Source organism: Octopus sinensis, linkage group LG22 (assembly GCF_006345805.1).
Source record: "Octopus sinensis linkage group LG22, ASM634580v1, whole genome shotgun sequence".
NCBI lineage: Eukaryota > Metazoa > Mollusca > Cephalopoda > Octopoda > Octopodidae > Octopus > Octopus sinensis.
In genome coordinates this window covers 15,524,164-15,541,983 of record NC_043018.1, presented here as the reverse complement: position 1 = coordinate 15,541,983, position 17,820 = coordinate 15,524,164, and the positions used below count along the sequence as shown (strand labels likewise).

At 36.8% G+C, this 17,820-nt stretch overlaps 1 protein-coding gene across 1 annotated transcript in view; it reads right to left on the bottom strand.

Annotated features, from left to right (window-relative positions):
• The window catches only part of LOC115223111, a 305,641-nt gene that overhangs the window by 33,490 nt on the left and 254,331 nt on the right, over nucleotides 1–17,820 (bottom strand). The window contains exons 110-122 of the mRNA XM_036512142.1: nucleotides 16,183–16,338; nucleotides 14,815–14,998; nucleotides 14,327–14,520; nucleotides 12,541–12,729; nucleotides 10,978–11,092; nucleotides 8,912–9,505; nucleotides 7,645–7,874; nucleotides 7,171–7,263; nucleotides 5,998–6,399; nucleotides 4,940–5,016; nucleotides 3,712–3,775; nucleotides 1,998–2,204; nucleotides 943–1,054 (exon numbers count right to left, since the gene is read on the bottom strand). Of these exons, the coding sequence (XP_036368035.1) occupies nucleotides 943–1,054; nucleotides 1,998–2,204; nucleotides 3,712–3,775; nucleotides 4,940–5,016; nucleotides 5,998–6,399; nucleotides 7,171–7,263; nucleotides 7,645–7,874; nucleotides 8,912–9,505; nucleotides 10,978–11,092; nucleotides 12,541–12,729; nucleotides 14,327–14,520; nucleotides 14,815–14,998; nucleotides 16,183–16,338 (2,617 nt within the window). The remainder of the gene's footprint in view (nucleotides 1–942; nucleotides 1,055–1,997; nucleotides 2,205–3,711; nucleotides 3,776–4,939; nucleotides 5,017–5,997; nucleotides 6,400–7,170; nucleotides 7,264–7,644; nucleotides 7,875–8,911; nucleotides 9,506–10,977; nucleotides 11,093–12,540; nucleotides 12,730–14,326; nucleotides 14,521–14,814; nucleotides 14,999–16,182; nucleotides 16,339–17,820) is intronic.

Genomic DNA, 17,820 nt, shown 5'->3' with positions numbered 1-17,820 from the left:
GTGTTTCTATATATATATATTAGGCCCAAATATTGTTTCATGTTCAGAATGGCCATATCTGGCCTCTCACAACTACCCTACAATGTCATTCTCAAAAATAAATTATCACATCTTTGAAATCTAATGTATATGTATTGTAAAGTGGGTTCCTTCCACTAGTGTGATGCATGACTGCCATTGTACTGTAGTTGCTGTTTTACACAAGAGCCATAATAGTTACGAGTTATCGGATACTGCTGCACAGCATACATCGTATGACCAGGTGTCTTCAGGTAATAAACCTATGTGGTACACTGACCAATGAAATGTCTTCAAGTATAAATCTAATGTGTACACCAACCAATGTGAAGTCAAATGGCTCAGTGGTTAGAGTGTCAAGCTCACAACCATGAGGCAGTGAGTTTGATTTCTGAACTGGTCTGTTTGTTGTGTTCTTGAACAAGATATTTTATTTCACGTTGCTCCAGTTCACTCAGCTGTAGAAATGAGTTGTGACATCATTGGTGCCAAATCATATCAGTTTTTGCCCTCCCCTTGGATAACATCGTTGGTGTGGCAAGGGGAGACTGGTATGCATGGGTGACTACTGGTTTTCCATAAACAACCTTGCCTGGACTTGTTCTTTGGAGGAGAACTTTCTAGGTGCATTCCCATGGTCATTCATGTCCATAGGGGGTTTTTACCCTTTTTACCAACCAATGAAATGTCTTCTAGTATAAACCTGATGTATACGCCAACCAATGAGATGTCTTCAAGTGTAAACTTAATAAATAAACCAACCAGTGAACCACCTTCAGGAATAACCTATTATGTGCAAAAGGCAATCAGCAGTCTGTTTATAAACAAGATGAGTACAGCAGCCAATCAAATACCACCAGTAATATAATATCTAGGACATATAGAAAGAAAGTCAGAAGTTTATAAATAAAACATTTCACTCACCCACAGTGTGCTCAAAATCTGCAGCTGATGCCTTGAACCAAACATTGAGGAAGTGGCTGGAACGGCTGTTGGAATTCTGGACAATAACTTTTCCGCCAGTCGGAAGGTAAACCTAAGGTTAAAAACAGACATATGGTATGGAAAGCAAATGAAATCATTGAGAGTGCTTTGCTAAGGTAATCTCTCCAGATTTTCTAAGTGATGTAAGAGCACTGCTAACACAGTAGAACACGATATTGACTTACAAAACCATTTAATATACTTTGTAGTATATTATGGTTGCATAACAAAATACCAAGACCTTGGAAGCCATTGAGAGTGTTTAATGTTTATCTTTTATCTTTTACTTGTTTCAGTCATTTGACTGCAGCCATGCTGGAGCACTGCCTTTAGTTGAACAAGTCAACCCCCAGGGCTTATTCTTTGTAAGCCTAGTACTTATTCTGTTGGTCTCTTTTGCTGGACTGCTAAGTTACGGGGACATAAACACACCAGCATCGGTTGTCAAGCGATGGAGTGAGTACAAAGACACACACACACATATACAACGGGCTTCTTTCTGTTTCCATCTACCAAATCCACTCAAAATGTTTTGGCTGGCCTGAGGCTATGGTAGAAGACACTTGCCCAGGGTGCCACGCAGTGGTTTATTTACTTTTCTGGTATAGGCAGGGCACTTTTTCCTAGGCTGTGGTTTATAGATTATATATTATTATGGATTATAGATTATTATAGATTATGTTAAGGCAGTGAGCTGGCAGAATCATTAACAGGCTGCATGAAATGCTTAGCAGTATTTCACCCATCGCTACGTTCTGAGTTCAATTTCTGCCAAGGTTGACTTTGCCTTTCATTCCGTAGGGGTCGATAAAATAAGTACCAGTTGAACACTGGGGTCTATGTAATCGACTCATCTCCACCTCCTCCTCCAAGCTGCCCTTGTGGCAAAAATTTGAAATAATTATTATAGATTATTTGTCTTTCTCCCTCTCCCTCCTCTCTCTTCTCTCCTCTTTAAAATAAACAGAAAGAAATAAGGAGACCTATATATTTACCATATACTTTCGACCTCCATAAAGCTGTATTATTCTTGTTCCTTCGGTCAGTTCATCGTTTAAGTACAGTGTGATTGATGTTGAGCCCTTCTTGGTCTTCTTTGTTGGTCTACACCGATCAATTACAATCACATCATCTCCAGACTGAATGGCTACGGCACAATTACATGATGCATGGTTGTTGCAGCTTCTGTAGAAAGTATGCACCTGATGGACAGAAAACAGGTTTGTTAGAAAATGCATAAGGGAGCAAAACCCCTAAATCTGTACACTTTATCTCGGACAAATCAGTTTTTGCGACAAATGCTTCACTGGATGTTCAATGTCAGTGTGCATGTGTGACAGTGTAAGCATCTTGAGAGAAAAGTTGGGCATAAGATGAATGTGATGTGGTGTGCAAGAGAAACAACTGCATTGATATGATCATGTGACGTGTATGGACAAGGACAGCTGTGTAAAGAAGTGCCGATCCCTAACAGTGGAGGGAACATGTGGATGAGGTAGACCCAGGAAGGCATGGGATGAAGGGGTGAAGTATGATCTTTGAACGTTGGGCCTCACAGAAGCAATGATAAGTGACAGACCTTTGGTAATATGCTTTGCTTGAGAAGACCTGTGAAGCCAAGTGAAATCATAGCTGTGGTTGATGCTGGTGTCACATAACTGGCACCCATGCTGGTGGCATGTAAAAAGCATTTTTGAAATGTTGGGCCTCACGGAGGCAATTATAAGTGACTGAGACCTTTGGCGGTATGCCGTATTTGAGAAGACCTATCAGCCAAGTGAAATCATAGTCAAGGCTGATGCCAGTGTCACATAACTGGCACCCATACTGGTGGCATGTAAAATGTACCCATTACACTCTTGGACTGGCTGGCATTAGGAAGGGCATCCAGATGTAAAAATCATGGTAAACCAGACTGAAACCATACCAGTTTCAGCTTACCAGTTTCAGCTACCATGCCAGTATGGAAAGCAGAAGCTAAATGATGATGGGGATGATGATGATGATGATGATGAATTGATGAATTCTTCTCTGCACTATAGGCCAAGAAACATGCATCAATTTTATGAAACTGTCACATAGTGAACTCAACCTAATTACTTAGATCTTAAAGGAGTGGTTCTAATAAAAATCAGGTGGGTTTTAGCCTCACATAATAGGATGCCACTGACTATGTGATTGTCAGTGCCATGTCCAATCCATGTCAGCATAGAAAATGAGTTGACAACAGTGGCAATGAAGATGACAACGACGGTGATGATGTCAATTTGACAAACTGCATTTTTCACATTTTGCTATCTCCTTTGTCATTGTTGCTTTGTCTCAAGACAGCTCTGACTGAGCAATCCTATAAAAAAAGGTTCCAGTGGGAAACTTTCCATGTTTTATGCTTATTTTGGACTACATTTTCCAATGTGCCATTCTGTTTCCTCTTAGTGTGAGTAGGAGATTTGGTAGCAATTTCTAGCAAGTTGCACAACTACAGAGGTTCCATCTTTGACTAATGAAGATGAAAATAAAATGCTTTAAAAATTTGCATCTCATCCTCCTTTAAAAAGGACTTTAGTGTGAGATTTGATGAGAATTTGGCTGTTACTTCTAGCATATGAAATGTTTCAGTAGAAATTCTTCCATTGGCTCAATATTCAAACAAGTGTTTCATTTTGCCAATTGTAAAATTTTGAAGATATATCTTAGGTGGTTTCTTACCGCATAAGGCAGGGTTGTATGCCTATAAAGAACAAATTCCCCTTCGAAATAGTTGTTATAAAATCTGAAAAAAAAGAAAAAAAAAGAAAAACAATTAGATAAATATTTAAAATGAAAAATACAATTAATGCAGATAGAAAGGATAGATGTAAAAGGATAGAACAATATACTAAAAGAATAATTTAGTCTGTTTCTTCCATTCCACTAGAATCTTAACGCTTCTCCGTTCTTAAGAATGTCTCTCTATCTTAGTATGACCATGAGCAGATTGGTGCATTTCTTTTGGTCTTCTAGGCTTCTGTTGGCAGCTTGAGATAAAAATGACTACTTTGGAAAGTTGGGTGTTAAGAATGTGTACATAATAATACCCAGCACACTAGTTGTTCTTTGGCTAATATTTTTTCTAAATTCTTCCTTATTTTCGAAATTACTTGAAACAAAGCCAGAGGATTTTAACAGAAATATGGCATCAAAAAGACGAAAGAAGTCATTAACCAAATCGATTTCTTTAGTATCGGTAGTGTGGAAAGGGCCCCAGTTTCTTTCCTCATGTAGTTCCCAGTTTGGGATCCACAAAAGGATAGTTGTGGATCTGTGAAGTTAATTGGATGTAATTATTCAGTTCCATAATCGAAATCGAATTGAACCAGCCAGGATCCCTGATCTGGTGGTACGTAAAAAGCACTATCCGTCTCGTGGCCGATGCCAGCACCGTTTCGACTGGCTTCCGTGCCGGTGGCACGTAAAATACACCAATCCGACCGTGGCCGTTGCCAGCCTCGCCTGGCACCTGTGCAGGTGGCACGTAAAAAGCACCCACTACACTCACGGAGTGGTTGGCGTTAGGAAGGGCATCCAGCTGTAGAAACATTGCCAGATAAGACTGGAGCCTGGTGCAGCCTTCTGGCTTCCCAGATCCCGGTCGAACCGTCCTACCCATGCTAGCGCGGAAAACGGACGCTAAACGATGATGATGATGATGATGATGATGATGATATATCTTTTAACTGGGAGATAGAACTGAGAAAATGAGTAGACAAACATTCATAAACGTGGGGGCTATGAGAAAATTTATTTAAATAAAAAGGGTTTTTGAGAGAGAATAAAAGATTGAAAAGTGTTGTTCTAAACTAAAGAATTAAGAAAAAAAAATATACAAACAAAAGCAATGAAATTAGTTATGTTAATCTCCGCCATGGATGATGAAAATAGAATTTTATCGACTTACTTTCCGTCAAAGGTTGTCATATGGGGATCATTGATTGATCGGCAAAGGGCATGTTTATCTTGATCTACGATTGTTACCTGATGAAAAAAAAAACAAAAAACAAATGATATAAATAGAAATTATTAATAAATATAATATTTAGAAATTTCAGCTGTTTTCGTGACTAATTTTCAATTAAATGTACCAATTCTTATTTCTCTACTACCCACATAGGGGCTAAACACAGAGGGGACAAACAAGGACAGACAAACAGATTAAGTCGATTATATCGACCCCAGTGTGTAACTGGTACTTATTTAATCGACCCCAAAAGGACGAAAGGCAAAGTCGGCCTCGGCGGAATTTGAACTCATAACGTAAAGACAGACGAAATACCGCTAAGCATTTCACCCAGTGTGCTAACGTTTCTGCCAGCTCACCGCCAGAGTTGTACCAGTTCTGTCCGTCTAATCCCGCAATTTCTTAGAAATGATGATTTCTAAAATAGACACGAAGCCTATTTGGCAACATCTGCAGGATGAGAACCAGAAGGCTACCACACCAACTTTTATGGTATCAGCAACTCACACACAGCAGAATCCAGTGCAGCCCACCAAAGAAGACAAGGGTGAAATAAATTGAGGAAGAACCGAAGTCACAGTGTCTTGACCACAAGCATGGTAAGGCCAATGCCATGGATTGAAAAGCATGAAATAACATCATCACCAGATTCTCTCATCTTGTGGTATCCACAGCAAAGTATTTATTGAAAGGACAACCTCGCTATCCAGTCACCAACTATGGATTAAATTATAATAATAAGATGACGGTGAGGAGGGGGAACTATATACACAGCTAAACCACATATAATTATTAAAATTTTTTTTTTATATATATATATCATTTACTACTCTTTACAAGGACAGATAAATAAATCTCTCTCTCCATGGCCACCCAACAAGGTGACTGCTATACCTTTCTCAGATCAAACCCTTCTGCTTTAAACAACAACAACAACAACAACAACAAAAGCAAATAACAAAAGAAAAAACAAAAAGAAAAACAAAAAAATGGCTTACTTTTGTGCTACCCAATTCCACAGATGTTTCTACAATATTGTTAAAGAGTATTTCGATAGTCAAAGTTACTTGTCGGTTCTGATTCTTGTCAAGAAGTCCATCTATCGCTGCTTTTACAGGAATATGCAGGGTATTGTTACGGCCTCTTGTATCAAAGTTGTACTTGCAAAAGTTCTCTTCATTTTTCAGATTTCCTTGCCATGGAAACACGGCTTGGGTAATTGAAAGTTTGTTGGAACACTTTAATTCTGAGGATTTCTGTTCAAGAACTGGTACTACAAGAACTTGACAGTACTGTTTACGGTCTTCAGTACGACACAAGAGACGCGGAGGAATGGTGGAAAAGACTTCAATGAAACCAGATTTTCCTCCTTCTTTAATGGTTAAAGTTTTCGTCTTTAGCTAAAGAGAAAGAGAGGAAAAAAAGAAGATATATATATATATATAGCAAGAACATTACATTTCCATAATGTATAAATTTACTAAGCTTTGCTCCAGTCTGGCCACAACTGAATGGCTGAAAGGAGCAAAAGAGCTACTATATATATAATATGTATATGTGAATATGTCTGCATGGTTTATTCTTTTATTCTTTTACTTGTTTCAGTCATTTGAGTACAGCCATGCTGGAGCATCACCTTGAAGGGTTTTAGTCGAAAAAATCGACCTCTGGGCTTATTCTTTAAGCTTAATGCTTATTTATTCCATAAGTCTCTTTCGCTGAACTGTTAAGTCACTGGGATGTAAACACACCCGTACCAGTTGTCAAGTGGTGATGGAGGGACAGACAGACAGACAGACAGACACACACACACACACACACAATGGTTTTCTTTCAGTTTCTGTCTACCAAATCCACTCACAAAATTTTGGTTGGCTCGAAGCTATAGGAGAAGGCACTTGTCCAAGGTGTCACGCAGTGAGGCTGAACCCAGAACCATGTGGTTGGGAAGCAAGCTTCTTACCACACAGCCACACATGTGTCTATTTGTTTGATTTGTTAAAAGAAATTATATTAAATTCTTATTATTAAATATTAATAGGAATTGCATTAAAAAATGGTTAAAATACTTTATGCATCATAGAAGTATAACCAATTTATTGCTCATAAGTTTTTGTTCTAGAGGGCATTTAAGGTATTTGACTATTATTTCTAATTTCAAAAATACTTACCCCAAAGAGAACGTCTAACACTAAACTCTTTCTCCAAAATGTTTTTGTGGCTGCACAGTCAGATTTCACACAAGCAGAAACTTGGCAGTAAATCTGTTGATAAAAAATAGTTAACATATTAATTGATCATAATTAGAGAATCATAAATGATTGACAAATGTAATTAACAAATTAGTTGATTGTAATTATGAAAGTATGAATATTAAGAGAAAAAGAGAAAATTAGTGTTTAACCCTCTAACATTTAAACCAACCAAATGTGCCCAAATATTGGATCTGCTCAAACTGACCAGATCCAGTCTTTCACATTTACCCTACAATGTCATTCTAAAGAGAAACAATTACATTATCAAAATCTCAAAGTTACGAGATAATGCATGATTCATTCAAAACAACATCTATAAATAAGTATTTGAGTAATCTAAACACTAAAGGGTTAAATATAAGTCAGGATATTTCTTATTCATCAACTCACTTTGTCTCTGAGCTTCAGCTGCTTCATACTAGATTCATTAATTGAGTGAAAATGCTGGCCATTTGGTAAAACTGATGAGTCAGAAATGATAAAATCATTCAAGCTCCACTGCACGTAGTAATGGAGATTGTCATGTGCAAGAGGTTGGAAGTGACAAAATGCTGTAATGACATCTGCTTTTTCAATGTAATCGAATTTAATTGTAGGCCTTTCTGGGAATTTTAGGGGCTCTGAAAATAAGAAAGAAAGAAAAAAAGAAAAGAATTGAAGAAATGTTCTTTTCACATATTTACATCGTTGAAATACTGATCATATTTTTTGAAACCAGTCTGTCGCACCCCACTCCTTTCCTTTTCGTACCACTACTCACTTTGATTTGCACAGAAAAATGTATGTATCAATGTGTATACACACACATACATGTACACACACATACACACATCTTCAAAAAATGTTTTTATTAAAACTTCATTGAATTTTCCCACAAGAGTTCCAGATACAGAGGAGAGCTATTCTTTCTTCATAGTTTGAAGATAAACTACCAAGCGTCTTTCATCAGACCCTACTTTCATTTGCTACTTAGTTTATGCCCAACCATTCTGAAGTCCCTTACCAAACCAAAATACTCAAAATATCACCAAGCCACGGGCTTGGTAATCAGCTTGAGATCAAGTGTTGAATTGAATTAGTGGAGGGAAACTTAAATCCAGATATGACAACCATATTTTGAGCTTCAGATACCATGAGAAGAGACAATACTATTGACATTAATCTGAAAGCTTAAAAACAAGGATTAACCTCAAATGGAAAATCCTTTTCAAAACCAAGCCCTATATTAACGTGTTAAAAGGATATTCAATATGTTCTCTTGATAATCTATATCTTTTAAAGAATTTTACAGCCTCCAATGACTGCATAAATTCCAGGAACAAGATTTTTTTCTTCATCTCTCTTTTACTCTTTATATACATGCATACATATATACATACATACATACACACACACACATATATATATATATATATATATACACACACATATATATACATACATACATACATTATATATATATATATATATATATATATATATATATATATATATATATATACACACACACACAGACACACATCTCTCTCTCTCTCTACCGTTCTCTGTACATATACAGATATGTACATATGTACATACATACATTCAGACATACAAACATACATGATGATTCATAAAAGCTGATAACATGTAAATAGGTAGTATGAAAATGCCATACCTGTGAACACATTTAGAGCTTTAATAATCTTTATTTCGGCTGTAATTATTATCCAGCTCCCAGTCGTGAAGTAACTTTTCACCTTCGTGGACCCAATCAGTACCTGTGAACTGCACCGTAACTTCATGGTCTTCAGTAATGTATACACCTTTGTAGAAGCTTTCATCTTCCCATCAATACTCAAAGAAAAGCCAAATTGTTCACTCCAAGAAATTTGTACATCAATAAATTTTTCCATTATAGACACAGGTGTAGATAAGAGCCATTCTTTCTTGATGGTTTGAAGCCGAACTATCAATTGTCTCTTATCATACATTACATTCAAACCACACGTGTCCTTTTCCGTTGTTATTATGTGTGAAGTTTTGTCAGTTTTATGAAGCTTCAAAGAAAAGGAGAAGGTTACTCCCAGGGAACAATGTTCTGGATTTAACAAACATTTTGGTAACTCAGTAAGAATTATCCCTTTTATTTCTCCATTTACGGATAATGATGGCTCACCAAATGGTCCTTCAACTATGTTCAACTGATGTGAGAAATTTGCTGTTACTAAACTTTTATTGAGAACCTTCTGGAATATTTTTATGTCAGTTTCTGCAGAAATAAACAGAATTTATGTTAAAACAATAACAATAAAAATAAACATAGAAAAAAAAAAGAAAAACAATGTATAATTACTTAATGTATAATTAATTAATATATTTATCAAATGTCATAATTAATCAAATTATAAAAGTTAATTGTTTGTCAAATTATGAAGTTCTAATATATCAAAGAGGAAATTGATGTGATTTATGAAATTGTAAAGTGATTAATTTATAAAAAGTTTTCCGTTTTCTCAGATTATGGAGAGACAGGCTCTAATCTTCTGATTAAACTAAGGAATCTAGGTTTCTAAGAGGTTGTTCTGTTGCTGGTACAGTCTATCAGACACAACTCCTCACCAAACTGATACCATTTGTATATTTTGGTGGAAAGATAGAGGATATAGACTTAGAAAGCACAGAGCTAGAATTGTTATTATAAGGTACCCTGTTCGCTGTTCTAACCATCACATCAACCCACCACCCTAGAGAGGTAGTTTATTTAATCCTGAATTGGTGAAAGTCAAGGATGATCTGAGAAGGATTTGAACTCAAAGCTCAGCGAGTCCAAACAATACATTGAAACATTCAATTACAATGACAATTAACAATAACAATGTTTATCTAATTATCAGGCGTTATGAAATGATAAACTGTTCTAATGGATGAAATTATAAACTTTAAAATAGATATTGAATAATGCTCTAATTAATTAGATCCTCTACCATCCAATTTATGCCCTGATTGCCATTCCTTGTGAATATGCCCTGGTGCTTTGCCACCATCTTTCTCCTGCCCTCTCTTGCATTCTTGCTGTCTTCCACTCTCACTCTCTCTTTCTCTTGCTCTACCCTCTGGCTGGGTAATCATGTATCTTCTTAACAGCAGTACACTTATTTCTGTCCTCAAGCTTGATCTCTCTCTTTCTCTCTCTTTCCCTTCTACCATCTCTCTTTCCCTTCTCCCATCTCTCTCTCTCTCTCTGGCCAGATAACCATGTACCTCTTCAAAACACCTGGTTTTGTCTTTCTGTCTCTCTGTCATGCTTTAACCTCCCATCATCTGACACAAGATCACCTCCTCCAACACTCCCTCCCTTCTCAAAGATTCCTTGTCTTGCATGTTACTTGGTAACCCTGTCAGTGTTGGTGCCATGTAAAAAGCGTCAAGTCTACATGGTAAAGTGGTTGGTATTTGGAATGGCATCCAGCTGTAAAACCCTTGCCAAAACTGACCTCACCTGTGCCATTTGCATGTAAAAAAACACTCAGTCCACTCTGTGGGGTGGCTGGTGTTAGAAAGGGCATTCAGCCATAAAAACCAGGCAAAAACAAACACAGAAGTCTGGTGCAGTCTTCTGCCTGGTCAGCTCCTGTCAAAAAACCGTCCCACCCATGCCAGCATGGAAAACAGATGTTACATGATGATGATAATGATGAAGTCTTTTGAAGTGGTAAAATCATGTTATGACCTGATACTTACGGTTAATAATGGACCAGTCATTTGGTAAGTTCTCAGGATAACAAACACTGGTAAAATTGGTGACATCCACATATCCCCGAGGATAACACTCTTTGTTGATAGTACAAATGTTTTTCTGTAATAAACAATTTTGTATCCAATATAGCAACAATTAAAATTAAATACGATTAAAGAGAACTACATACAAAAAATTAAACCAATTTCTCTTTCCTGTATCCATTAGGCAGAGAGTAATCTTAAGATTCACCCCCTAATCTACCTTTCTACATTGTGTCTATTACACAAAGACAATTCTCCTCTCTGCCACTTTTACTCCCATGCCACCCAAGACACACTAAAACAAACATCTCTTTCAACCTTGCAAGAAGGATATGAACAATAGTGTCAGAACAAAATACCAGAAACTTTAGACTACAAGAACTCAAAAACACCCTAATTGACAGACACTACCTGGTTCAACTCATAGAGAATGGAATCAGACGTGCAACAGAAATCAACATAGAAACTTTAAGAATACAATCCCAGAAACAAAGAAGCCTTCACCATCATCACCCAGAATTTACCAATGCTTCATAAATCACTAAAAAAGATCCTCACAAAAGCAAAATTGTTTTCTGAAATAACGGATGCAAAAGTAAAAAATGTGGTAGACCAAACGGTGCAACATGCCCAAATCTTCTAGAAGGATCAGAATTCCTCTTCAAAGAGGGACAAAAATTCAAGATCAAATCTAATTTTACTTGTGCTTCAGAAAACATAATTTATGTCATAAGATGCTCGGGCTGCCACCAAAACTACGTAGGGTCCACAGGATTATTGCTCAGGTGCAGATGCACTCTGCATCGACAACAGATTGCATTCCCAGAATACAGAATAATACCCTTTAGTGAACATATTGAGAAATGCGCAAAGCAACTACTACCGCAATTTTTAATCCTTCCATTTTATCAATGTGCTATTGGAACACCAATACAAATTAGATTAAACAAGGAAACATTCTTCATTGAAAAATATAAACCAAAACTTAACCATTCTAACATTTTTATACAAGGAAACTCATCTCATTGAAAAAAAGAAAAAAAATATAAAGCGATTATCTCCCTTATGCTGGAAGAAATCCATGATTACCTTCCCCTGTCTGGAACTCTTAACTTCATAACGAAGACATGACATGTTGTAGGTAAAGAAATTTGAGAAATTTGGAAAGAATATACGAAACCGTTTATTTCTCCAAAAACTATGTTAATATACACAAAATTTTCTAACATTTTTCTAACATAACGACTTAAATATATTCTTTAACATTATAACACAAGCCTTCTGTAGTTTTTTCATTCTTTTTTACTTTTCATACAACCAACCACGTGCTTTCGCACACCAACTCTCTCACCTATATATATATACATACACACAAATATATAAAAACTCTATGTTCATTATAATATTAGGAGATATTCAATATGTCTAATTTGTTTATCTGCATAATTGGCGCTCTCTCTCTCTCTCCCTCTCTCTATACACACACACAGAAAGAGAAAAGTGAGTAACCGAGTGGATACTTACTTTGACAGTACATTTAGTAATTGTACAATTTGAGAAACATTTCGAGTCATAGAGAACATAAACCAAAGAGTTGCTCCAAGTGATACCATTGTTACTGACAGACACATTGTAGGTACTTGCTGGTGGCACTTTGCAGTAGATACTTTGGGTACTGAGTAAAGTTCCTTGGGTATAAAAAGATTTACTCTCCTGAAATGGTGGGAAAAAAAAAACAAGTTTTATATAAAGAACAAATATAAAAATTTTTGTGTTTGCTGTTATTGTTTAAACCAGGTCACCCATCAACCTTGAGACCTGGGGTTAAAAGTGTCTTGATGATAACTTTGCCAAAACTGTGCATCAAATGTGTATTTCGTTTCTGAACTGGTAGTAGTGAAATCTGAAGGAAATTTTGCTGCTAATTCTAGCAGGTCAAACAAGAAAAGCCTTTTAAGCAAAATGCATAAAAAGCTTTTTTGGTGCCTTGTCATCGTTAGGATTGTAATTAAGTGTGATGATGATGATGGTGGTGGCAGTGAAAGTGATTTTTGCTCATGCTGATGGCAATGATGATGATGATGATGATGACGACGACAACGACTTTGGTTTGTTACTGTTGTTGTTGTTGTATGTGCTGCTGGTGGTAATGAAGACAGTGATACTGGTGAGGTTGTTGCTGTTGTTTGACCCTTTCATTGCCAACCCGGCTGAAACCGGCTCTGGCTCTGAGTACAAATGTTTTGTTTTCATAAGTTTAGAATTGAAATCTTCCACCAAACCTTTGTCACAATTTATGTTCCTAACACTAGCTTAATGATAACTAAGTTATTTTACTAAATTCCTTGTTATAGTTAAAGTAATTGAAAGAAACACAGAGCATCTCAAAATAAATACAGTAACGAATGGGTTAATGCAAAATCAGCCTTGATCAAGCAAATCTATGATCGAAGACATTCCAATTGAGGCCACCCTGTCCTTCTAGAAGTATGTCAGGAATCACATTATCCTAGCCGTACTTGTTCAGTGTAACATTTTCTTATTTAGTGTGTAATTCAAAAGAGATTTCACTACTATTTCTTGAGGGCCGAGTGACAACATGGAGGTGCCTAAGGTACCCTTCAGCCCCTCATTCACTATAACCACCATTGCAACATTTCCTCCTCCTCTTAATCATCATCATTATCATCGACATTGTCGTCATCATCATAACCACCACCTCCAACAACAACTTTCTTGTTGTTTAGCCTTGATTGAGAATACCATGATAAAAAAATCCAATGATGACCATCCTGTCTATCTTAATCAAAGACTACACTGTCCAATAGATCCTTCCTTTTTTTGTTTTTTTAAGAGAGTAGGGGTGTGTTCTAAGGGAGATTTTGCTGTTGTTTATGTAGGTTGAACATGTATGTAAGGCACCCTCATTATTGATAATGATGATTAGCTCTCAAGAAGCTATAATGACTGTTGGCCTTCCCTAAACAACCTTGCCCAGACTTGTACCCTGGAGGGTAACTTTCTAGGTGCAATCCTATAGTCTTTTACAAGAAAGGTTCTCTATAGTGTGACTAAAAAGCACCCCACCTCTCAACCTTGTATGTGGAGCTACCTCTCTCCTAAACAGGTTACATGATATGTGACTGAAGCCAGAGGAAAGTAGGCTGAAAGCAGTTCCACTTAAAAATGCTTAAATATTCATTTAAAATAATTTTTAGCTTTTAAACAAAAAGGTTTTGCAGCTAAATGTATCCATTAAAAAAAATATTAAAAGAAAACCGAAACTAAAATACCCAGATTTGATACATACCTGGGTAGAGACGAAGCGACATGTGAGATTAATTTTGTCTGTGAAACCTTCTCCAGATATTTGAATCCTATCCTGACATTTTGGTAGATTAACATCACAGATGTTCCCACCTTCAATACCATCCAGTCTTGGAGGAATATTCTTTTTAACGGAACAGGTTTCTCCAGTGTAATCTCCATTACACACGCATTCTCCTGAAGAAAAAGAAAAAGGAATGGTCATGGAATTATGCAATTGAAGTTACAAGTCTACGTAATTATTACCTGAGTTCAAATTCCGCTGAGATCGGCTTTGCCTTTCATTGTTTAAGGGTCGATGAAATAAGTACCAGTTACACACTGGGGTCGATGTAATCGGCTAGCCCCCCCCCATCCCCTAAATTTCAGGCCTTGTGCCTATAGTAGAAAGGATTATTAAACAAAAGTACTCAATATAAGACATTGAAATGACAAAGGAAGGAATTGTGACAGTTTGTAACATAGATTTACCTTTCACACATTCACCATTTCCATTGCAATCGTCAGTACAAATTGCGTCAGCAGTGTCAGGCGGCCGGCTGGTACCACTGATATTATCCTTCTTCCAGTTATCGGTGTCTGTCTTCAAAAGATTCTCACACTGTGCTTTGATGTCTTCGTACATGGCTACTCGCCAAACTAAGTTGTCTGTCATCTGAAAAATAATAATAAAAGAAAATAAAGTATCACCATTACTATATCACAAGCACACACAGATGTGTACTCTTTACTAGTTACAGTCATTGGCCAATGGGATTAGGGTGACCCCAAAAAAAAACAGAACCCATAACAATTTTATTAAATCCTACAAAGGTCCTGCAAACTTCTTGAAATTTGCTGGACTTAACCTTTGGTCTGTGTATGATCATTCCCTTTGCATAAAAGTCACGTTCTTTTCAAAATATGCTCCAAATTACATAAGTCACGCAAACACCTGTATACGTTGCGCACGATTGTCAATTACTCGAATACATTCTTCTTTGAGGATTTTCCCTGATTTTTGCTGTGATTGCTGCCTTCAGTTCACCAATTGTTTGAGGGTAGTTCTGGTAAACATTATCCTTGAGATACCCCCTCAGATAAAAATCTGGTGGGGTTCAAGTCTGGTGAATCTGGTGCCCACTCAATGTCACACTTCCTGCTGATCAGTTTCTCCTGAAATCACTCTTTCAGCCAGGCTAGGGAGTCATTTCATGCGTGGGGGGGGGGGGGTCCCATCTTGCTGGAACCACTGTTCCTTTCAATCTATCCCTCTACGTCGTTTTATTCAAAGATTTGTGGGTTCTGTTTTTTGTGGGGGTCACCCTATATAAAGCGAATTCACAACTTTTGTCTTTATTAATTTTGTTAGCATTTCAATGTTAAAAGCTTATAGAATCCGTTTTTAGAGTATAACTTATAAATTATCACCCATGTTAAGTTAGTTTAGCCAAGATATCTCACCACTTAGTTGGGTGATAGACATGACAACTACTTAAAAGGGGTGCTACCAAAAAATGGGAAAATGTTTAAGAATCACTGATGTTGTGGGATCACTACCCTAAGACATATATGTCAAGACACCATGGACAAAGGGAACAGCAGAAAAAGCAAAGACAGATCGCCAGAATGAGATGGTGAAAAAGTCAAGAGCATAATGATAGAGACGTGTGTGTGAGTGTGTGTGAGTGTGTGTGTGTGTGTGTGTGTGTGTGTGTGTGTGTGTGTGTGTGTGTGTGTGTGTGTGTGTGTGTGTGTTAACATGTTAGGTGTGTCCCTCAATTTCATGATAGAGTAGAATAACAGGGTACACTTTTATGCATGAATCTCAGATTTTGAAGAATTTTTGCTGATATTTACCATTATGTCTGTCACACAAGCTTCCACTGATGTTCCTACATTGAGATCTTTAACTGCTTCACAAGAAGAAAATGTTTTCTTGAGAGAAAGGAAGGTTTGGCACTCTCCTCTCGCTTGGTCTTCTGTTATACCACTTGGAGTTACGGTGGGTTGTTCCTGGACAGAACATATGAAAAAGATATACATATATATAAATATATTAAAGAACAATCAAAGCAAAAGCAACAAAGTTAATTGTGGAATTTTATATTTCTTCATCACTGACATTGTCAGCGTTGACATTATTAACAAAACTACCACTGCTACCAGCATTAGAACCATTGCCTTCTTCCTCTCCTCCTCATCTTCTACACTCCTTCCTCCCCCTCCCTTCCCCCTTTTCTTTCCCCCTCCTCCTCCTGCACAATGGTGTGTGGATGAGATTTTTATACTTTTATTTTTTAAATTTATTTTTATATTTCTTTAAAAATTAATTTTAATATTTTTAATATTTCATATTTTTAATTTATTACTTATGTTTGGAGGAAGGGGCTGTGCCTGTGTATTTTGCAGCTCCTCTCAGACTATCAAGATTGATTACGTCAAGGAAGAACTGTTTTAATCATCTAAAAGTACAGAAACCCCATATTCACTTTCCATGTACAGTAGAACCTCACAGTACGAGTGCCCAATTGTACCAGTAATTTGCTGTATGAGCTGAAACTAGCGTAAATTTTTGTCTTAAAGTACGAGCAGAAATCCACAGTACAACTCAAGTTGTCCCATCTTTAAGGTTATTCAGTTAAGAAAACCAGTTTACATATTTCTTTTGCATTCTCTTTTCTATAATTGTCATTTCACTTGTAACTTTTCTGTTTTAAAACCCATAAAAATTATTTTTGAGTGGTTTTGTGGGGCTGGAATGGATTAATTATATTTTTTTAAAATTTCAACAAGAAAAATTGAATTGCAAAACAAGTAAATCATAAGACAAGCTCGATCACAGAATGAATTAAACTCCTACTGCGAGGTATCATTGTATAGTGTAAGGCCTGATGAAAATTTTGACATTATAAAATAAATGAAAAGCAACCAGAAGATATATCTGCTTATTTTTATTACTATTTCAGCAATTATATTTTTGTCACATGATTTAATAAATGAGCACAGTTCTGTGAATCTTGGCTACATGCAGTATTGTACTTCTTTGTTTTCCATTCTGTTGACAGCACTCTATTACATTCGATATGAGCAGTGCTTAGTGCTGCTGTTATCTCTATGTTGCTCACTTGAATAAATCCCGGGATTTTAGTAGTTAGTTATTAGAAGTTAATTATTTATTATCAATATTATTGACCCTGGACAAGGCAGCGTATATGTTAGTTTGTCTGTGTTTGTCCCCCTCCTCCAACATCGCTTGACAACCGATGCTGGTGTGTTTACATCCCCGTAACTTAACAGTTCGGCAAAAGAGACCGATAGACTAAGTACTAGGCTTACAAAGAATAAGTCCTGGGGTCGATGTGCTCGACTAAAGGCGGTGCTCCAGCATGGCCACAGTCAAATGACTGAAACAAGTAAAAGAGAAAAGGTTTTTACTCATTCTTAACAGCTATAAAAAAATATGTGGCTTGTAAAACAAACTGCACAACCCTGTGA